The sequence below is a fragment of the Oncorhynchus gorbuscha genome, linkage group LG10 (genome assembly GCF_021184085.1).
Source record: "Oncorhynchus gorbuscha isolate QuinsamMale2020 ecotype Even-year linkage group LG10, OgorEven_v1.0, whole genome shotgun sequence".
Taxonomy (NCBI): Eukaryota; Metazoa; Chordata; class Actinopteri; order Salmoniformes; family Salmonidae; genus Oncorhynchus; species Oncorhynchus gorbuscha.
In genome coordinates this window covers 87086008-87109952 of record NC_060182.1, presented here as the reverse complement: position 1 = coordinate 87109952, position 23945 = coordinate 87086008, and the positions used below count along the sequence as shown (strand labels likewise).

The 23945-nt window shown below is 45.1% G+C and overlaps 1 protein-coding gene across 1 annotated transcript; it reads left to right on the top strand.

Annotated features, from left to right (window-relative positions):
* The first annotated feature begins 399 nt into the window (after positions 1–399).
* On the top strand, positions 400–23945 carry LOC124046674 (cysteine-rich protein 2-like). Its single transcript, XM_046367315.1, has 8 exons — positions 400–568; positions 17452–17546; positions 19346–19403; positions 19681–19812; positions 20898–20966; positions 21158–21252; positions 21773–21830; positions 22158–23945. The coding sequence occupies exons 1-8, from the start codon at positions 526–528 to the stop codon at positions 22223–22225; spliced, it is 618 nt and encodes a 205-aa protein (XP_046223271.1). The 5' UTR covers positions 400–525; the 3' UTR covers positions 22226–23945.

The window sequence follows — 23945 nt, the reverse complement described above, 5'->3', positions numbered from 1 at the left end:
CTACCATCACCATGCATGCCCTAAAAAAAAGCTAAAAGTCTCCAGTGAAAGAGCGCATTGTGGTTCAACCAACCACTGCCTACTCGCCGGGTGGAAAAAAGAAAAGTGGAACGTGGGCGTGTGGAAAGACGGAGTGCTCCAGACCGAGTGCTCCAACCGAGTGCTCCAGACCGAGTGCTCCAACCGAGTGCTCCAGACCGAGTGCTCCAACCGAGTGCTCCAACCGAGTGCTCCAGACCGAGTGCTCCAACCGAGTGCTCCAGACCGAGTGCTCCAGACGGAGTGCTCCAGACCGAATCCGAGTCCTTTGACATCACTGCCCGGCGGGCGCTCCTGTTCTCCCGCCCTGTCTGTGACTGACGGCGAGCCGGACCAAAGAGCTGCAAGAGGCGGGGGTTATGCAAATGTAGCGCGGTGATGTGAAAGAGATGCTCTCAACGAACAGAGCAGCACTTACGCTTGAATGAGATACAAGGACAACGTGGGCACAGAACTCTGCTTTTTCGTCGATAAAACCATCGCAACATGGCTTCAAAGTGTCCCAAATGTGACAAGACAGTGTATTTTGGTAAGTAAACTTGATTTCCTGACTCTTATCTGACGTTATTTTCTGGTGCACATGGTTAGCTGAGATTTATTAGTGAAATAACACCCGTGGGAAATGATGCAAAGAGTCAGTGCAACCTGCTACATTTAGGTTAGCCCGTTTTAGTTAGCTAAAGCGGGGTGTTGTATACAAAGAATCATGTAGAAAACATCCATACCCAAAATCACAACATTTGTGGGCACAATTTGTCATTGTTTACAAAAGCTAGCTGCAAAGTGTCTGTTCATTATCAAGGATGGCCAACATGAATAAACAGAAGTCTGCATTATAGCTGGTGGTTTTAATAGCTAATTGGATTTGGAAATGTACTCAATTATATTATTTTTCTAAACCCTTATGGTCCTATAGTATTCAGCCTGTCACGTTCCTGACATTCCTAAAACAAGAGTAACCAATTTTTAGAACAACCGTTTTAATGGACTAATACGTTGCACTGTAATTACGTTAGTCGCAATGGAGGATAAGACTAGTGCCTGAAACACAGTATGTATGTATGTATGTATGTATGTATGTATGTATGTATGTATGTATGTATGTATGTATGTATGTATGTATGTATGTATGTATGTATGTATGTATGTATGTATGTATGTATGTATTCATTCAAATTGTTTAAAATTCCCAAAATATTGGATTAATCTCTGACACTGAACTATGACATAGCCTAGTAAATGTGTTGTACTTGGCATTTGGCTTTGGAGGTTGCTGCACAGTCAGTCCTTGCTGACTCGGTCAGTGCCAAGTATGTGATCATGCCAAATGTTCAATATGAAGGGAGGCAGTGTGGCCTTATGTTCTAGTCAAACTGGGTCAGTTCCAAACCTGCTGTTCCATCTCAACCATATGCCCAGATCACAAACAAAGATACCAAACATCTGCTTGGGCAGTGTAGAGACTTGATTTATTATCACACACAGGGACACACACATGCATCATATATAAGTTGATGTCATGATAAAATCAGTCACCCGATTGCTAGGTGTACTGTGTGTGTGTGTGTGTGTCCGTGTGTGTCCGTGTGTGTCCGTGTGTGTCCGTGTGTGTCCGTGTGTGTCCGTGTGTGTCCGTGTGTGTTGTTTTTGCTGTCAGCATGGAACAAACAATTATTCCTGGCTAGTTCTCATCCTGTCACGAACTAACTACATCTCACACACATCACCACCTAACAGTGCATGAAGCTTCCATGAGGTCCAAATCAATTTAGGGAGTGGAAGTGTCTGTCATATTGTAACAGCAAAATAGGCTGTGCACATCACAGCTGCTGCTCATCCTATGGGCCAATGCCAGAGTCCCTCAAGTCAGGCAATTGTTTGCATACAGCAGGCAAATAAGATTTCAGATGAGCACCAAATACCATTATATGACATACTGTATAACACTGCCTCTTTTACTCAGTTAGCTGTTCTTTGGTGAGTCATGTCATTGCCCCTAATTAATTAATTTTTATGTAACACACAGGGCAGTAACATAGACATGGGTGGCGTGCTCAGAGGGAGGGAAACAAGTCATGTTTTACTGAGACTGCGTGTGGTGTGGTGAAGTTTTCACATCACAGTTGGGTGGAGTGCTGCCTGGGGCACCATGTTTATCTGTAGTGCTGTATGGGGCATCATGTTGATGCTGTATGGGGTTGATGCTGGGGATACTGTAGCTGTATGGGGTTGATGATGTATGGGGTTGATACTGTATGGGGTTGATGCTGTATGGGGTTGATGCTGGGGATAATGTAGCAGTATGGGGTTGATGCTGGGGATACTGTAGCTGTATGGGGTTGATGCTGGGGATACTGTAGCTGTATGTGGTTGATGCTGGGAATACTGTAGCTGTATGGGGTCGATGCTGGGGATACTGTAGCTGTATGGGGTCGATGCTGGGGATACTGTAGCTGTATGGGGTCGATGCTGGGGATACTGTAGCTGTTTGGGGTTGATACTGTATGGGGTTGATGCTGTATGGGGTCGATGCTGGGGATACTGTAGCTGTATGGGGTTGATGCTGTATGGGGTCGATGCTGTATGGGGTTGATGCTGTATGGGGTTGATGCTGGGGATACTGTAGCTGTATGGGGTCGATGCTGTTTGGGGTTGATGCTGGGGCTCCTGTAGCTGTATGGGGTCGATGCTGTTTGGGGTTGATGCTGGGGATACTGTAGCTGTATGGGGTTGATGCTGTATGGGGTTGATGCTGGGGATACTGTAGCTGTATGGGGTTGATGCTGTATGGGGTTGATGCTGTATGGGGTTGATGCTGTATGGGGTTGATACTGTATGGGGTTGATGCTGTATGGGGTTGATGCTGGGGATAATGTAGCAGTATGGGGTTGATGCTGGGGATACTGTAGCTGTATGGGGTTGATGCTGGGGATACTGTAGCTGTATGTGGTTGATGCTGGGAATACTGTAGCTGTATGGGGTTGATGCTGGGGATACTGTAGCTGTATGGGGTTGATGCTGGGGATACTGTAGCTGTTTGGGGTTGATACTGTATGGGGTTGATGCTGTATGGGGTCGATGCTGGGGATACTGTAGCTGTATGGGGTCGATGCTGTATGGGGTCGATGCTGTATGGGGTCGATGCTGTATGGGGTTGATGCTGGGGCTCCTGTAGCTGTATGGGGTCGATGCTGTTTGGGGTTGATGCTGGGGATACTGTAGCTGTATGGGGTCGATGCTGTTTGGGGTTGATGCTGGGGATACTGTAGCTGTATGGGGTTGATGCTGTATGGGGTTGATGCTGTATGGGGTTGATGCTGTATGGGGTTGATGCTGGGGATACTGTAGCTGTATGGGGTTGATACTGTAGCTATAACTGACAACAGTCAGTGACTAGTCTAGATCAAAATCAATCAATCAAATGTATTTTATAAAGCTCTTTTTACATCAGCAGTTGGCACAAAGTGTTATACAGAAACCCAGCCTGAAACCCCAAAGAGCAAAGCAATGCAGATGTAGAAGCACAGAACCTAGGAAGAAACCTAGAGAGGAACCAGGCTCTGAGGATTGGCCAGTCCTCTTCTGTCTGTACTGGGTTTCGGGACGTTCAAACGTTCATAGATGGCCAGATAATGCACATGATGGCTATAGAGCAAGAGTCTCCAACTGTCTTTTCTAGCAGGAGCGCTACTTATTTAAAAAATGAAACAATAGTGCGAGCTACAATTATAATTTTTTTACAACTCTACCACGGGTCCTTGGTGTACAAGAGAAAGTAGTACCCAATGTTTTCTGTCAATATACCTGGTAAAATATTGGTTAATAAGCAATTCTAAGGTGGGGCCTATAAAAACTGTGATGTTTTCTCTGTTGTATTTTTCCTGGTTTTTAGATTTTTGTTTGTAACCACGTCACCGCCACATCCAGCTTCTTCACCTGTGTGATCGTCTGTGGAGGGAGGGGGAGCTGAGGAGTATTTATTTCTGTAATAAATTCATTCTGATTGGCTGGGCCCGGCTCCCAAGTGGGTGGGTCTATGCCCACCCATGGCTGCACCCCTGCCCAGTCATGTGAAATCCATAGATTTGGGCCAAATTAATTTATTTAAATTGTTTAATTTCTTTCTATGAACTGTAACTCAGTAAAATCTTTGAAATTGTTGCTTTACTGCATTGATATATTTCTACAGTACAACTATAGTAACAGTTTTACTGGGAATATCCTAGTTGATTATAGGGCTGGCCCTGAGAGAACAGTCAGTGAAAAACCCACACAGGTCTCGTCTGCATTATAAGTGATTATTGAAGAGTGAGTGAGTAACTAAGTATAATAACAGTTTTGGTGCAGGAAGTGATGAGGTCTGGTCTGGTACTGTTCTTGGCTATGCTGCCCTCTGTTTAGTTGGAACTTGGAACATAAGGGTGATGTCACTCAGGAGTTCTAGAATGCTACTCAAATGAAGGAGCTGGGCTTGCTGCCTTACTACAATATCACCTCCACAACTCTCTTTAACCACCTGACCTAACACCCTTCAGCTGGGAGAAAGTGTTGCTACTGGATGTGCTACATGGATTCAAGCAGCATGGTGGTTGACATGTGCCATATAGCTCAAGCCCGCTATGCACCGTGCCCCCTACTGTGGAGAATGGCTATGCCAAAGCAAAAGATAATGCATCTTAAAATAATTTTAGAATTTGATGTAGATATTACTTGAGCTATGTTTGCCAGTATGGTTTGCCTTTGCCATCTGTAGAGAAGGAACCTCCCTGTCTGCGCCCAACCTAGTCCTCCAGCAGCTGGCAATGCCCAATATTGGAACAGTGGGTGTTTTATCCCTACCTCTCTTTATGGAGTCTGTCATGTGAAACCCTTTATGGTGCCACTGTCTGGAATGGAAACGTAGTCTTTTAGAGGTAATGTTTTATTATTTTCCATTTCTTCATTATTGGGCTGCTTTTAGCAGATGGTGATATTTAGTCTCCTAATTTAAGGCAAATGTTGACTGTATTAGAGGCGTTTCAAGCGATTGCAATCATCTTATTTGTTTTATTTTCTGTGTTAAATCTCTATTTAGCCTGTCTTTACTTATTCATAGCTTTCTATTCCATGTAGAGAATCTGGACCAGATTAAATCATCAATAATATCAAGTAGGTGGGATGTGTAACCTATAATCAAGATTATCATGGATTTAGGCAAATTTCATGAAATCCAAAAATAAAACCTTAGCCTAAGTGTTGGCAGAGAAAGAATGCAGAATGTCCCCTTCGGTTGTTGACATGAACTCTAACTCCCAGAGTGCATGGCTGCACATTTGTTAGATGAATGTTCTAGTGTTCCAAGTTTCAACTGCTGCAGCTTCACAGATGTGAAACTGTATTGGAAATTAAATGCACATGGACTATTGATTGACATATGACCAGGACAGATACCCAGAGGGGTGTGTGTGGTGGCATGGCTCAGTAAACCAAAGTTGAACCCGAAAAGGCCTAAGGGGACCAATATAATGGGAGGCAGCATCTCCTGTGCACATCATGGTAACTAGGAAGATAATGATGATGTGCTGCTATGATACTCTTCTATGTTGAATCTTCTCTCACTCTTTTTATCCTACTTTGTCTTTCTAGCCCCAGGTCTTGAATTCCTCTCCTGATTTTAAGTGTGTGTGTGGGGGGGGGGGGGGCATGGCCTTGTCTTTGTCTTTATTTAAAGCGAGACACACAAGGCTCTGTCTGTCTTTGTCTGTATAGTAGCTATACTTGTGTTCTTTCTGGGTTCGAGAATACTTTTGTCCTCCTCTTAAACAGGCTGTGTCAGGGCTGAAGAGAAGAACACCCTATTTTCCACTCAGTACACTATACACTCCTTTATCCCACGTGTACACACACACACACACAGCAGGGTTTTCATTTTTTTTTTAAAGTATTTTATTTAACCTTTATTGAACCAGGTAGACTAGTTGAGAACAAGTTCTCATTTACAATTGCGACCTGGCCAAGATAAAGCAAAGCAGTTCGACACATACAACAACACAGAGTAACACATGGAGTAAAACAAACATACAGTCAATAATACAGTAGAAAAATAAGTCTATATACAATGTGAGGTGAGATAAGGGAGGTAAAGGCAAAAAAAGGCCATGGTGGCGAAGTAAATACAATATAGCAAGTAAAACACTGGAATGGTAGATTTGCAGTGGAAGAATGTGCAAAGTAGAGAGAAATAATGGGGTGCAAAGGAGCAACATAAATAATACAGTAGGGAAAGAGGTAGTTGTTTGGGCTAAATTATAGATGGGCTATGTACAGGTGCAGTAATCTGTGAGCTGCTCTGACAGCTGGTGCTTAAAGCTAGTGAGGGAGATAAGTGTTTCCAGTTTCAGAGATTTTTGTAGTTCGTTCCAGTCATTGGCAGCAGAGAACTGGAAGGAGAGGAGGCCAAAGGAAGAATTGGTTTTGGGGGTGACCAGAGAGATATACCTGCTGGAGAGTGTGCTACAGGTGGGTGCTGCTATGGTGACCAGCGAGCTAAGGGGGAACTTTACCTAGCCGGGTCTTGTAGATGACCTGGAACCAGTGGGTTTGACGATGAGTATGAAGCGAAGGCCAGCCAACAGGTTGCAGTTGTGGGTAGTATATGGGGCTTTGGTGACAACGAATGGCACTGTGATAGACTGCATCCAATTTATTGAGTAGGGTATTGGAGGCTATTTTGTAAATGACAGCTGAAGTCGAGGATTGGTAGGATGATCAGTTTTACAAGGGTATGAGTGAAGCATGCTTTGTTGCGAAATAGGAAGCCAATTCTAGATTTAACTTTGGATTGGAGATGTTTGATGTGAGTCTGGAAGGAGAGTTTAGTTTAACCAGACACCTAGGTATTTGTAGTTGTCCACATATTCTAAGTCAGAGCCGTCCAGAGTAGTGATGTTGGACAGGCGGGCAGGTGCAGGCAGCGATCGGTCGAAGAGCATGCATTTAGTTTTACTTGTATTTAAGAGCAATTGGAGGCCACAGACAAAGAGTTGTTTGACATTGAAGCTAGCTGGTAAAAGCTTTTTTTTTTCACTTTTATTACCATTTCCACACTGCCACACAGGTCTGCATGATATGGGCAAAACATCTAGGCCTAGTTAATTGGTGAACTGTTTTAGCTAGCTACGTTTGCTCTCTGATTCTTGTACATTTAGCAAGCTAGCTAGCCAACTAACTAGTGATTCGCATTAGCGGCTAACACAATTTATTTTAGCAACAACTTGCTAAGAAAAGACAAACTAGCAGACAGTAGTTTGCAGGCTGTAAGCTACACAAACTAAAAGTGAAATTATATGCTGCTTTCCACAAGCGTTCTGTCACCAACATCTTGTTGCATCTATCTGATCATGCAAGAAAGTGCTTGTGACTACATGGTCGAGGAACTGCTCTCCTTGAGTGACAGTGGGCCGGGCTTGGTATAGTTAGTGGCATGCAGCAGGATAAAGATGACTCAAGTAGAAAACTGAGTAAACTATTAAAAACTGACAGTGCATTATAGTTGTAAGGACAGACGCTGGAGACATGAAGCAAGTACAGAGAGTGACCATTTTAATGAAACACTTACTGGAACAGAATACGAACAGCGTCTGGACAGGGGAAAACAAAACGACAATAATGCTGACACAGGGATCTAACTGAGGAACAGACAGATATAGAGGGGCAATCAACAAAGTCCAGGTGAGTCCAATGAGTGCAGATGCGCGTAATGATGGTGACAGGTGTGCGTAATGAAGGGCCGCCTGGCGCCCTTGGAGCGCCAGAGAGAAGGAGCGGGAGCAGGCATTTCCTATTCATTGATTGAAACACCAGTCGATGTAAATATATTTGACCGGTCATGCTTATAGTTCTATAGGTTAATTTGCATAATTTAGTGGAATTAAATTGGCTCGTGTGTATTTTCATGAGTCTTTATGATTATCACACCTGCACAGCATGATACAGAGCTTATGAGCTTCTTAAACAGCTCATTCGTTGCTGCTGGAGTGAAGCATGCTTTTTAAGACCAGTCATTGCACAACAAATCGAAATGCAATCACGTGTTAAATGTTTTAAATTAAATTTAAAAAAAGTTCATGGCCACGAATAAAAAGGGCTACAAATCTTATTCCTCAAATGGTAAATTGCATAATAAGCATGCTTCCCATTCGCCAAGTGCCTAGAGGCAACAGTAGGCTTCAGCGCATCACACACCACTTTGCAATGAGCTGGAGGCAGTATGCATTTTGAAAACCTTCTTGATACTTAATTGATTCAAACCTGAAGGTTTTATGAGACACAACTTAACTTCATTCAAAGTAAGATGTGACCATAGAACTGTAGAGGCAATTATTTTCTAAAGACTTCCATATACTATTGAAACCATGTAGCCTATTTCTCTCATGTTCTATTGGTTTTCAAATCAACATTCTTTCATTGTCCAGTAGCCAAAGGCACAGTCATAGTCCTATTAGTAACCCATGCTAGTTTTTGCATCTTTACTCCCCTCTTTGTAAATCTCTGATGGATATTTGTTGCTGTCACGTTAAACCGTTTGCATGTGCGGTGTGACAAGTCTTTTCCTGCTAATTTCATTATGGAATGAACATGCCCGCATAGCAGAAAACACATGGAATAGAAGCCTGAACACCGATCCTGTGTAAACTCTGCTCTGAGAGATGAACTGCCCTCATAGCAGAAAACACATGGAATAGAAGCCTGAACACTGATCCTGTGTAAACTCTGCTCTGAGAGATGAACTGCCCTCATAGCAGAAAACACATGGAATAGAAGCCTGAACACTGATCCTGTGTAAACTCTGCTCTGAGAGATGAACTGCCCTCATAGCAGAAAACACATGGAATAGAAGCCTGAACACTGATCCTGTGTAAACTCTGCTCTGAGAGATTAACTGCCCTCATAGCAGAAAACACATGGAATAGAAGCCTGAACACTGATCCTGTGTAAACTCTGCTCTGAGAGATGAACTGCCCTCATAGCAGAAAACACATGGAATAGAAGCCTGAACACTGATCCTGTGTAAACTCTGCTCTGAGAGATGAACTGCCCTCATAGCAGAAAACACATGGAATAGAAGCCTGAACACTGATCCTGTGTAAACTCTGCTCTGAGAGATGAACTGCACTCATCGCTCTGACCTGCAGGTGGTTGACTCGAAATGGTTTCTTACATAAGAGAGATGATCTTTAAATAGATTTGACATTAAGGTGTAATTTGGTTTTCATCTAGCTGCAGAACATCATTAATAATTTACTCCACCCAAATGGTTACTGGGAAATGGCCTTTTTTTATTAGACATTTTGTAAAGGATGTCTTCCTGAGCCTTCAATATTCAGCTGAACAGGGTGAACTAAAGCCACTTTATTTAATGCACTGACTGCTCTCTCTGTGACTAAAGATTATGTGAATTTCAAATAGCATTTGGTTTCACCACTAAACGACAACCAGACCACAGGTGTAAAGTAATCCCACATAGAGTATTATAGGTTGTCTACAAAGTTTCATCTGCCACGTGGTCTATGGATGTGTCCCAAATAGCACCCTTTGTTCCCTAAATAGTGCACTACTTTTCACCAGATCCCTGGTCACAGGTAGTGCACTTTAAGAATAGGGTGCCATTAGCAGTCACACAGTCCTGATTCCATTGTAACATGCCAGCACAGTAGTTGTCTGGAATAGAGCCATGTTGGCCCATATGTAGACTCTCCAGTTCAGAACACAAAGTCCTGACTGGTTAGTGTTTAGTGCACATGAGTTAGGATTGAGGGTGAGATGCTGGGGTGAGAGAGGGGGGGGGAGCGCAAAGGTGAACTAAGCAGGGCAGAGTGTCAAAAAAAATGTGTGCTTTGCTTGAGGCTCCTCTCTCTGTTTTTGACCAGTACAGACAGGAAGACAGTTATTTCACTGCTTCAATGCGCTCCAGGAGAGCGGTAGAGAGAGGGGGAAGGAAGGGGGAGAGAGGGAAAGAGAGCGAGAACCTGGCCTTGATTGAGGCGACAGGCGACCTCCAAAGCTAGGGGAAGTTAGGTTGTGTCCCTATGGACCCTGGTCAAAAGTAGTGCACTACATAGGGAATATAGGTTGCCATTTGGAACATAGTTTATTTTGCACTTGTATCAGCCAGCCGGAGGGAAGAGGTGCTTGTTCTGATCTGAACACACATCCTACAGAGGGAAACGTCTAATGCTGAATCACAAACCAACCCCTTACTCTTGAGCCACTTCTGTAGATCTGAGAGGATTAGATGGGTGTATATACGACCTGTCCACCCAGCCCATCAGAAGGCATACAGATAAAGCTTTAAGCTACAGTATTACCATAATGCCTATGGTCTTGGGGCTAATTAGAAGTTCAGATTTTAGAGGGCCTCCCGAGTGACGCAGCGGTCTAAGGCACTGCATCACTACAGATCTTGGTTCGATCACAAGCTGTGTCGCAGCCGGCCGTGACCGGGAGACCGATGAAGCCACGTACAATTGGCCCAGCATCGTCCAGGTTAGGGGAGGGTTTGTCAGGCCGTGTTGTCCTTGTCCCATCGCTCTGTAGCGACTCCTGTGGCAAGGCCAGTTGTACGGTGTTTCCTCCGACACATTGATGCTGCTGGCTTCCAGGTTAAGTGAGCAGTGTGTCAAGAAGCAGTGCAGCCTGGCGGGGTCGTGTTTTGAAGGACGCACGGTTCTCGACCTTAGCCTCTCCCGAGTCCGTACGGGAGTTACAGTCTTGTCCCATCGCTGCAGGTACAAATTGGATATTAGAAAATAAATAAAAATCAGATTGTAGTGAGCTGGATGCTGGAAATCAGTTGAAATGTAATGTATGTAGCCTTCATAGTTTGAGAGAGTTTTATCCTAGTGTTCAATTGGATGTAACTGGTACCTCATTAAATCAAACCACATTCAAAGCCAGGGTCAGGTAAAGAATGTCAGATTTAGGCTACAATGTCAACCTTTGCCATGGGACTGTGTACATGTTGAATAGCCATTGTCTTAAACACAGCAAACGTCATTTGGCCTCGGAAGGTGTGTGTGTATTTTTACCACCATTGTATTTAAAAGGGCAGATTGGGGAGAGGATGCAGAGGGGAACACGTGCTGAATGTTGTTCCTTCCTGTCTGCTGCTGGAGAGGAGAGGATACTCTTTTCGCCCCCTGCACCTGGTCACCAACCCTATAGGCCTCCCAGTCCTCAGGAGTCAGGTGCATGGTGGGTACTGGGACATTCCGTTATCAGAGGAGGGTTGGACCAGTCAGAGGAGGGCTGGACCAGTGCGGTCGTCCGAGGAGGGCTGGACCAGTGCGGTCGTCCGAGGAGGGCTGGACCAGTGCGGTCGTCCGAAGAGGGCTGGACCAGTGCGGTCGTCCGAGGAGGGCTGGACCAGTGCGGTCGTCCGAGGAGGGCTGGACCAGTGCGGTCGTCCGAGGAGGGCTGGACCAGTGCGGTCGTCCGAGGAGGGCTGGACCAGTGCGGTCGTCCGAGGAGGGCTGGACCAGTGCGGTCGTCCGAGGAGGGCTGGACCAGTGCGGTCGTCCGAGGAGGGCTGGACCAGTGCGGTCGTCCGAGGAGGGCTGGACCAGTGCGGTCGTCCGAGGAGGGCTGGACCAGTGCGGTCGTCCGAGGAGGGCTGGACCAGTGCGGTCGTCAGACGAGGGCTGGACCAGTGCGGTCGTCAGACGAGGGCTGGACCAGTGCGGTCGTCAGACGAGGGCTGGACCAGTGCAAACGCCTGCTTGGACTCAGCTGGAGAGGATTGAGGAGAGAAGTAGGGAGAGAGGGAAGGTGGGGTTGGGACATAAAGGGAGAGGGGGGCTGAAGAACAGACAGGTCCACATTAATGATGGCTGATGTAGGAGTCCAACCAACTGTACTTTGGACATATTTAGCCTATAGTACACTTGTACACATGTAAATAGCATCATACTGTTCATTCAACGAAAAACAGAACACTTATATTCTGTATTCAGCATTGGGGTCAATTCCATCTCATTTGTTCTGTTCAACACTTCTCATACTCGGAGACTGGTGTTAGCTACCAGCTAGATCTGGTGCAGTGCTCCACTTCTCATACTCATGAGACTGGTGTTTTGTTTCCCAAATAAATAAAATAGACTTAATTTAAATGGATGGAATCCCTTGTTGTAAGCTATTAATTCGATATTTGTCACAAGAGGAATGTTCTTCATCCAGGGCTTGTAGTGTTTTAAAATAGACCTTCTCCAGAAGCTGGTGGGAAAGAATGTAGCCTGAGAGATGGAGTGATGGGTGAACTCTAACGAAAGGAGGAAGTGGAAACGGATCACTGGTCAGTTGCACGACCCCAACAACCCCTCTGAATCAGAGCCGTGCGGGAGGCTGCCTTAATGGACATCCACGTCATCGGCGCCCGGGGAGCAGGCGTTGGGGTTTAACCGCCTTGATCACTTCATATGATGGAGGGCTATAGGTAGTAGAATACTGTTCTCACATCTAGCCAACTGTGGAAATGCTGGAGCTGTTAATGATCTTTGTGGCTATTGTAGAACTACATGCATGACACCTAGAATGAAACACACACACACACACACACACACACACACACACACACACACACACACACACACACACACACACACACACACACACACACGTATCAGATATGAGTGGGCGGAGGTCATACGGTGTCATCCTGCTGATTTTGATTTGAGTGAAATTGTAATCCAGTTTTCAAGTCATTTGATAAGAAGGTATCACTATCCCATTGACATTCCTCCCTGTTCCTGCTGCTGTAGTGTTGCATGTAGTTCAGCTGTGCCATTGTTGTTCAAGGCAGAGTAGTCTAGTCATGATTTGCCTGTGATGACTTGTTAAACCTTGTTTAACAGATGCAGAGATCCAAGCTCAGCTCAGCTCATCCACTTGGCCTGGGTTGTGTGTCTGTGCGTTTGCACGTGCGTGTGTGAGACTGTGTGTTTGCGTGACTGTGTGATGTGTGTGTGAATTTGCTTCTGGCTCGTTAGTGTTGATAATTAAGCAGTTGTTTGGAACACTATCTCGTTAGAGATAAGCACAATATTTTCAGTTATGCTGTCATCAAACTCACAGCTGTCCTGTAGGACTTTCCACATCCTCAGCAGTGTTTACCTTGTTAACCAGCATATCCTGAGGATTTCCCTCTGAGCTCCGCTGTGTTTGTTTACACTAGTGTTCACTCATTACCATAACGAGGCAGGGGTGATGGTGGTGACCTTTCATTAACGGGTCAACATGGAGCCTTGTAAAAATGTAGAACTTTTACTCGTGTGTGTGTGTGTGTGTGTGTGTGTGTGTGTGTGTGTGTGTGTGTGTGTGTGTGTGTGTGTGTGTGTGTGTGTGTGTGTGTGTGTGTGTGTGTGTGTGTGTGTGTGTGTGTGTGTGTGTGTGTGTGTGTGTGTGTGTTAGGATACCCGGATAACCGTGTCCCTAACGGACGTCAGTATTTGGTTTCTTGAGTTGTGTTCATATTTTAAAAAATATATAAATCGTCCTATTTTGACAATGAAAAAGCTTTGTTATAAATTAAATGAGATGATCCTTGTGACATTGTTCGCTTCAAGGATATACTATGATGCATTTGAAATAATTTAATAAAAGTTTTCAGAACCATGCGTTGAGCAGCACATTTATCCATCCAGGCTGCCCTGACATCGGTATGCTATTTGCCCTACTTTAACTAGCAATGACTGGGGGACACCTAACAGAGTTTCCACAAGACTTGACACAGATCAACTTTTTGTAACACAGTTCTATCATGGCAAAAATCACTGTTGCTTTTAGAGAAAGACTATAGAGAAAAGAAGCCTGTTAGTTTTAGAGAAAGACTACAGAGAAAAGAAGCCTGTTAGTTTTAGAGAAAGACTACAGAGAAAAGAAGCCTGTTAGTTTTAGAGAAAGACAGAAAAGCAGCCTGTTGGTTTTAGAGAAAGACTACAGAGAAAAGCAGCCTGTCAGCTGCCATGTGCATTTGCATCATTCTGATTGGTCAAGAGATTGAAGAGATGTTTATTTAAATTTTATATTATCCGGATATCTGAAAAAATGGTATGATATTATTAGAATAGTGAAATAATGTCCAAATGTCCATTCCTAGTGTGTGTGTGTGTGCGCACGCAGCATCGTATAGGAGAAATGGTTGTTTGGAGGACAGCCAGGGGATAGACAGCTGGGTATCCTTCTCTTCTACTAACACACACACACACACACATATCCCAGACAGCCCTTTCACAACCTCTCTCCTCTAACAATAACAGCAACCCTTTAAACTGAAGAGCTGTTTTAACTGGCCTGTTTATCATCTAGCTAACCTGTCCCTCAGACAATGACAGGGGACTGTCTGGCTGACTGGTATAGGCTTCCATCCCGTCTCACTCATACATCTGTTAGCTGGCCTGTTTATCATCTAGCTAACCTGTCCCTCACACAATGACAGAGTGTTGACTGACATAGCCGTGTGTCCCATCCTACTCATAGGCCTACATTGTCTGTAATCGCTCCCATTTGATAAGAAATCATTGATCTAGGCTAATCTGTGATTTGGTTAGATTACACTACTGTCACTGTGCTGTTCTGTTTGTGGGAGGTCCATCAACTCTAGCCGTTATCCTCCACCACTCTTAGGTTATTCTTTTGTGCAGTTAACAGTGAAATCAAAATCAAATTTTATTTGTCACATACACATGGTTAGCAGATGTTAATGCGAGTGTAGCGAAATGCTTGTGCTTCTAGTTCCAACAATGCAGTAATAACCAACAAGTAATCTAACTAACAATTCCAAAACTACTGTCTTATACACAGTGTAAGGGGATAAAGAATATGTACATACGGATATATGAATGAGTGATGGTACAGGGCAGCATACAGTAGATGGTATCGAGTACAGTATATACATATGAGATGAGTATGTAGACAAAGTAAACAAAGTGGCATAGTGATACATGTATTACATAAGGATGCAGTCGATGATATAGAGTACAGTATATACGTATGCATATGAGATGAATAATGTAGGGTAAGTAACATTATATAAGGTAGCATTGTTTAAAGTGGCTAGTGATATATTTACATAATTTCCCATCAATTCCCATTATTAAAGTGGCTGGAGTTGAGTCAGTGTCAGTGTGTTGGCAGCAGCCACTCAATGTTAGTGGTGGCTGTTTAACAGTCTGATGGCCTTGAGATAGAAGCTGTTTTTCAGTCTCTCGGTCCTAGCTTTGATGCACCTGTACTGACCTCGCCTTCTGGATGATAGCGGGGTGAACAGGCAGTAGCTCGGGTGGTTGATGTCCTTGATGATCTTTATGGCCTTCCTGTAACATCGGGTGGTGTAGGTGTCCTGGAGGGCAGGTAGTTTGCCCCCGGTGATGTGTTGTGCAGACCTCACTACCCTCTGGAGAGCCTTACGGTTGTGGGCGGAGCAGTTGCCGTACCAGGCGGTGATACAGCCCGCCAGGATGCTCTCGATTGTGCATCTGTAGAAGTTTGAGTGCTTTTGGTGACAAGCCAAATTTCTTCAGCCTCCTGAGGTTGAAGAGGCGCTACTGCGCCTTCTTCATGATGCTGTCTGTGTGAGTGGACCAATTCAGTTTGTCTGTGATGTGTATGCCGAGGAACTTAACTTGCTACCCTCTCCACTACTGTTCCATCGATGTGGAGAGGGGGGTGTTCCCTCTGCTGTTTCCTGAAGTCCACAATCATCTCCTTTGTTTTGTTGACGTTGAGTGTGAGGTTATTTTCCTGACACCACACTCCAAGGGCCCTCACCTCCTCCCTGTAGGCCGTCTCGTCGTTGAGATGTGATGACACTGATTGGGCAGTTTATGTTCTCTTTCCAATTTGGGAGTTGCTGACAATCCTTCTAACAATCCTTCTAAAATAATCCTCTGTCTCCAAGCGGGAAGAGAGGAGGAGAGAGAAAGGGGAGGAGAGAGGTGTAGGAAATGGGGTCTGGCCTAACTTCCGACTGATCGTGTCCTGCCATTGTAAGAGAAGGTGTTTCCTGTAGGGAGCTTAGCTGGTCATGCGGACCTCTGGACCATTGTCTGGAGGGGAGGGGGGGAGAGAGGGCAGGTGGGAGGGGGAGAGAGGGCAGGTGGGAGGGAGAGAAGAGGGAGGGTTGTAAAATTGGAAAGGGTGTGGGGAGAGGGAGGAGAAGGGGGATGTGGGGACAGGGATATAAAGGGATTTGGGTTAGCTGCTGTTGAGACCCTGCTGTCCAGCCATACCCTTCCTGATGACCTCACAGCAGCATTGCATTTGGTTCACTTCAAGCACGCTCAGGATCATAATACCCACTTCTCGATTTGCCTAATAGACTACCAAATAGGAATCAGTGGAACACAGAAAATCATTATACTAACCACAGTGTAAAGCACTGAGGAGCTCCATTCTCCCTCTAGTGTCATCTACTGTAGAGGAGTGACAGTTACAATGGGTTATACAGAGGTGTATAAAGACCTTAAGAAGACTACAGATCAAATCAAATGTATTTATATAGCCCTGCTTACATCAGCTGATATCTCAAAGTGCTGTACAGAAACCCAGCCTAAAACCCCAAACAGCAAGCAATGCAGGTGTAGAAGCACGGTGGCTAGGAAAAACTCCCGAGAAAGGCCAAGACCTAGGAAGAAACCTAGAGAGGAACTAGGCTATGACGGGTGGCCAGTCCTCTTCTGGCTGTGCCGGGTGGAGATTATAACAGAACATGGCCAAGATGTTCAAATGTTCATAAATGACCAGCATGGTCAAATAATAATAATCACAGTAGTTGCCGAGGGTGCAGAAAGTCAGCACCTCAGGAGTAAATGCCAGTTGGCTTTTCATAGCCGATCATTAAGAGTATCTCTACCGCTCCTGCTGTCTCTAGAGAGTTGAAAACAGCAGGTCTGGGATAAGGTGGCACGTCCGGTGAACAGGTCAGTGTTCCATAGCCGCAGGCAGAACAGTTGAAACTGGAGCAGCAGCACAGCCAGGTGGACTGGGGACAGCAAGGAGTCATCATGTCAGGTAGTCCTGAGGCATGGTCCTAGGACTCAGGTCCTCCGAGAGAGAGAAAGAAAGAAAGAGAGAGAGAATTAGAGAGAGCATACTTAAATTCACCAGGACACCAGGACACCAGATGGGACAGGAGAAGTACTCCAGACATAACAGACCCTAGCCCCTGGGTTATACAGAGGTATATAAAGACCTTAAGAAGACTACAGTTAAAATGGGTTATACAGAGGTATATAAAGACCTTAAGAAGACCGATAAAAGGAAGTGAATTTGTTGATTTCAATCAAAGGAGGAAGTGCTGCTTTATTCAAATGTTTTCTCTAATAATCTTCTTCCCCCGCCCTTTCCCTATCTCTCTTTCTCCTTTTTGTCTCTCTCTAGCTGAGAAGGTGTCATCACTGGGGAAGGACTGGCATAAGTTCTGTCTGAAGTGTGGCCGCTGTAGCAAAACCCTGAACGCAGGAGGACATGCTGAGGTGAGTGATGAACAATGACATCAACTTCTGTGGGTCTGTAGGCTCACACAGGATCAGTCTCTATACAGATGTAGGATCTTAATTTGATCTGTTTCTCACAGCAGGAAAATAATCCTGCAGCAACAGCAAATGTATATTATGTGTATTATAATTTATGAACATTTTTGTAGGGGTTGATACATATAATGGAAAATCAAGCCTGCAATTTCTAAGTGGAAATTACAAAGTTAAGATGCAACATCTGTAGATCCACCTGGTATAGTTTATGGTAAAACCCATGTTTTATTTAACAAGGCAAGTCAGTTAAGAACCGATTCTTATTTACAATGACGGCGTACACCGGCCAAACCCGGATGACGCTGGGCCAATCGTGTGCCGCCCTATGGGGCTCCCAATCATGGCCGGTTGTGATACAGCCTAGATTCGAACCAGGGTGTTTGTAGTGACGCCTCAAGCACTGAGATGCAGTGTCTTAGACCGCTGCACCACTCGGGAGCCCCCAATGCAGGCCTCAATTTTGTATTGACTATTTGACACATGCTCACTCTCTCTCACACACACACACACACACACACACACACACACACACACACACACACACACACACACACACACACACACACACACACACACACACACACACACACACACACACACACACACACACACACACACACACACACAGATGGATCAGCAGCTCTCAGAATATCACTGAAACATGACCATCACTGTACTAGACCCTGATCCTCGTACTGACTGACTGGCTGACTGGATGTCTGCTCTCGAGTCTAGACCCTGATCCTCCTACTGACTGACTGGCTGACTGGATCTCTGCTCTCTGGTCTAGACCCTGATCCTCCTACTGACTGACTGGATGTCTGCTCTCGGGTCTAGACCCTGATCCTCCGACTGACTGACTGGCTGACTGGATCTCTGCTCTCTGGTCTAGACCCTGATCCTCCTACTGACTGGATGTCTGCTCTCTGGTCTAGACCCTGATCCTCCTACTGACTGACTGGCTGACTGGATCTCTGCTCTCTGGTCTAGACCCTGATGATCCTCCTACTGACTGACTAGCTGACTGGATGTCTGCTCTCTGGTCTAGACCCTGATCCTCCTACTGACTGACTGACTGGATGTCTGCTCTCTGGTCTAGACCCTGATGATCCTCCTACTGACTAGCTGACTGGATGTCTGCTCTCTGGTCTAGACCCTGATGGTCCTCCTACTGACTGGCTGACTGGATGTCTGCTCTCTGGTCTAGACCCTGATGATCCCCCGACTGGCTGACTGGCTGACCTAGGCCACTCTGTTGTTACATCACCACTATCTCCTCTTCTCTTCTGGACGATGGTCTGGTATCTGTCCCAGGCCCTGATCCCTCTGCTGCCTGGCTGCCTGTTACATGACTGTTTGATTTGACCACTGACAACTATTACATGACCACCAATCCATAATCCTCCAACCAAAACCATTCTCCTGAACAGGACCTGAATGTGATGCGTTTGGTTTGATCCCCACTTTCCATTCTCCCATGTCTGTGTGTTGCATCTACACCGTATGTCCAAACGTTGTCGTTGTAACCAGGATACCGGTACTGTTGATTTATCAGACTCTTTCTCAGGATGCTGTGGTGCTTTTTATCTCTGTCTCAGCCCCTCTCTCACTCTCACACTCACACAATGCATGAGTCTGGCTAGAAAAAGGAAATTGCCAAGATATGGTTGTTAGTCTTGTGTTTTAGACTTGTTATTTACTCCCGGTCTGTCATTCTCCTCTTCTTTATTCCCTTTACACAGCATGATGGGAAGCCCTTCTGCCACAAACCCTGCTATGCTGCCCTCTTCGGACCAAAAGGTGCAGTACACTTGTATGTCTGTCCAAAGCCCAGTGGTTAAAACTATCTGAAGATCTTCAAACTGACTTCCTAATAACTTCAAGTTTGATTGTACTGTTTAGAAACACACTGTTGTGTAGTAAAGCAGATGGGCTGAACCACAGCCATATGTTATGATTGCTAAATGTTTGGAAATATGTTCTATGAAATAATATGTATCTTAGATAGATAGATAGATAGATAGATAGATAGATAGATAGATGGCTCTGGGTTGAACCTGACCTATGACCTCTGTAGGTGTCAACATCGGTGGAGCAGGGTCCTATGTGTATGAAGCCCCCCTCAACAATAGCCCGACCCCTACTGATGTGGACGCCCCCCCCAAACCTGAGGAGAAGGCGGCGTTGGCACCCAGAGCTCCTGTCAAAGGTACATGCTACATGTGCGCGTTCTGTCACGCATGTTTACATGTGTCCATGTGTGTAACTGATGACATGTGAAATATTGGAAGTAGCTGCCTCTGTTAGAAAGGATTAGCAGACTGTGTGTGTTGTCTTCCTGCTGACTCAAACCCTACTATACAGGCCCTACTACACAGGCCCTACTACACAGGCCCTACTACACAGGCCCTACTACACAGGCCCTACTACACAGGCCCTACTACACAGGCCCTACTATACAGGCCCTACTATACAGGCCCTACCATACAGGCCCTACCATACAGGCCCTACCATACAGGCCCTACTATACAGGCCCTACTATACAGGGCCTACTATACAGGGCCTACTATACAGGGCCTACTATACAGGCCCTACTACACAGGCCCTACTACACAGGCCCTACTACACAGGCCCTACTACACAGGCCCTACTATACAGGCCCTACTATACAGGCCCTACTATACAGGCCCTACTACACAGGCCCTACTACACAGGCCCTACTACACAGGCCCTACTATACAGGCCCTACTATACAGGCCCTACTATACAGGCCCTACTACACAGGCCCTGCTATACACGCCCTACTATACAGGCCCTACTACACAGGCCCTACTACACAGGCCCTACTATACAGGCCCTACTATACAGGCCCTACTATACAGGCCCTACTATACAGGCCCTACTATACAGGCCCTACTATACAGGCCCTACTATACAGGCCCTACTATACAGGCCCTACTATACAGGCCCTACTACACAGGCCCTACTATACAGGCCCAGGTTAACACCAGGCTCACTCCAGGTGTAAAGCTAACATCAGGCTAACTCCAGGTGTAAGGCTAACATCAGGCTAACTCCAGGTGTAAGGCTAACATCAGGCTAACTCCAGGTGTAAGGCTAACATCAGGTTAACACTAGGCTCACTCCAGGTGTAAGGCTAACACCAGGTTAACACTAGGCTCACTCCAGGGACAATCACAGGGTAGTTTATTTAGCTGTTCACACTGGGGTTTTGCACCATTGTAGGCCGTAGGCCATATTACTGTGTGTGTGTGTGTGTGTGTGTGTGTACAGCTTCCAGCATCACTACCTTCTCTGGTGAGGCCAACCTGTGTCCCAGGTGTAACAAGAAGGTCTACTTTGGTAAGTAGCCATTATATTAAGTACCTATCACACACTACCAGGGTGAGAATGAACTGTTGTGCAGTTGCCATGGTATTGTGTGCTCCTGTGTGTCATTCCTTTGAATTACGTTTCAAACATATCTGAGGCACCTGCTGTAGCAACCCTGAGATGAATGCATCTCATTTCTAAGGTGTGTGTGTGTGTGACAGCTGAGAAGGTGACTTCCCTGGGGAAGGACTGGCATCGGCCCTGTCTCCGCTGTGAGAGATGCAGCAAGACCCTGGCCGCCGGCAGCCATGCAGAGGTAGGAGAGAGAGGGGGATGTATAGGATGGGAGGTGATGGAGAAAGAAGGGATGAGGATGGGGTGAAAGGGCTATTTTAACAGGAAGGGGCCAGCTATTCAAAGACTGTGTTCAAAGGAGTTGGCCTGAACAAGGCCCTGACTGCACAAAATCACTGATCTACAAATAAGCTTGCATCCTAAATAACTAGTAATTATTAATATCAGGGAATCTACACAACACCTTGTTAAGGCTGGTCTTCTTGAATGTACCTAAATATGATTTTTATTTTACTAGGCAAGTCCGTTAAGAACAAATTCTTATTTTCAATGACGGCCTAGGAACAGTGGGTTAACTGCCTTGTTCAGGGGCAGAATTACAGATTTTTACTTTGTCAGCACTGGGATTCAATCTTGCAACCTTTCGGTTACAAGTCCAACGCTCTAACCACTAGGCTACCTGCCGCCCCATAAATGTGTTCTAGTATGGATATTCTCAATGAATACGTGGTATGGTTACGTTGTTTTATATTTCTTTACAGCATGATGGCCAACCATACTGCCACAAGCCATGCTATGCTTGTCTCTTCGGACCCAAAGGTAGGCGTGTCGCTTGTCTTCTTTATTCAACCACCAGGTGGTGGTGTTGTCTGACATGTATTAGCTGTACTGTAACAGTAGTCTATGCAGTGTAGAATTGCTTTTTAAAGAACCCACTCATATTGCTCTTCCGACACAAAGGTGATGCAACTCACTCAGACTGCTTCAAACCACCAACTGAAAATTAATTATTTGTTATACTGCAATACATTTTCCGCATGTGATCCTCCCTAGACGTCTGAAAATGTCTGCACTCACCACTGTAAGTCGCTCTGGATCAGATCGCCTGCTAAATGACTCAAATGTAAAACGTGTTCTTGTCTCCAGGGGTGAACACTGGTGGTGTAGGCAGCTACATCTACGAGAAGGATGTCTGCACAGATGCCCAGCCCTGAGCTGCTGCTGTCTGCCCCGTCCAGTCCCCAGCTTCCGAGACCAACCTGACTTCTCCAATACTACTTCCACGATCCAACACAGTGTTATTATCACTAGGCTCGCCTCTATAGCTCGTTCTATAAGCAGCCCAGAGACCAGAGACCCCGCCACTAGCCTCTATTTCCTCCCCTTCAAACCCTGAAACCTGTACCACCTGGCTATGCCCACCTCAGCCTCCTAGCACAGCGACCTTCTAAATGACATTTTATTTACACGTACAATATATATATTTATTGAAAGCAATTTAACCCTCAGTGGGTCCGTAGTGAAACCAAAAGCACCACATTAGTGTATGTGAATATCATTCTCTCTCCCCACTAAAGCATAAGGGCCAAGAAGCCCATTCTTCACTTTTATGAGTTCATGATCAGTTTGTCATGTTTATGTATATTTACGAGTGTGGATATATACGCATTACAACCCCACATAAAATGTCACTTTAAGAACTGCCATAAAACATGTTTTATTTTCATTTTATTTCTCTTTCAGTACCTTTTTAACAGGAGAGTTCAGCATAGATCTGTTGAGGGGTAGTTTAGAGACCGGGTTAAAAGTTAAAAATAATCCCTCTCTGTAAACATAACACATTTTAGTCTTTCCTCAGAGTAGTGATACATGGTGTTTTAAAGGAAGGTGCTGCGTTGTCACGGTAACATGCTGACAGGCCAGGGGTAGGGATCTATCTCACCTGGGAGAGAGGGAGTAGTCTGGCTACAGGTGCAGATGGTGCTGATCAGGACAGGAGCACTACTACAAAGACCCAGATTTCTACTGTTTTGGTCGTCCAACTACATTCCTGATCAAGTGGATGATATTAAACACTCTGTCTGTGGGGTTTAGGTTTCAGAAAGAGTCTGGATGGTGTTAAGATGTGTTATTTTAGGGTGGTGGGTTTTTGAGGGTAGCCTGGTTCCAGATTCCTGTTTTTCCAATGGATACCATAAGAGTTTGCTATACAGAACAAACACATCTGGACCCAGGCTATTCTGAGGGTCCTGTTACTGGTTGGCAGGGTAAATTGTGTATGTACAGTACTGTATAGAGTTCAGGCATAAAATAAGTTTTTAAATTGGTTTGATTGACACAGGATGTATTTATTGATTGGTTAAGAATATACCAGTAAAATTGCATAAGGAAATTGCATTGTACTACAGCTACCCCCATGGGACAAATGAAGGAAGGAAGGAAACTGAACATAAGCTGTTCAGTGACGAAACATAAACTTGTAGAATATAGACCATCCAAAAGCTGTACATTTCCATATGGTCAAAATGTTAGTGTAGTGAGGAACCCTGATGTATTCCTCACTGGCATTACTATGAGCTGAAGTATTATAGTTGGAAGTAGCATATAGAACCTTTTGTGTGTCTGAAATAGCACCTTCTTCCCTATATAGTGGCCTGGTCAAAAGGAAACAACTACAGGGAATAGGGTCTGATTTTGGACGCACACAGAATAACTGGCAGACACTACAGACAAAGCATTCTGTTGGAATGTGCCTTAGTATTATATATAATATGACTTTTAATGATTATGATGATCAGTAGTTATCTGTTTTGTGTAGTAAGGCTTTAAAACACTTCATGACTTGCTGTTTGTAAAGAAAAAAGAAAATGGCTACACTTCTTCAGTCCTGTTGCTTCTATCTTTTGAATCCATGAATTAAACTTTCTATCTATA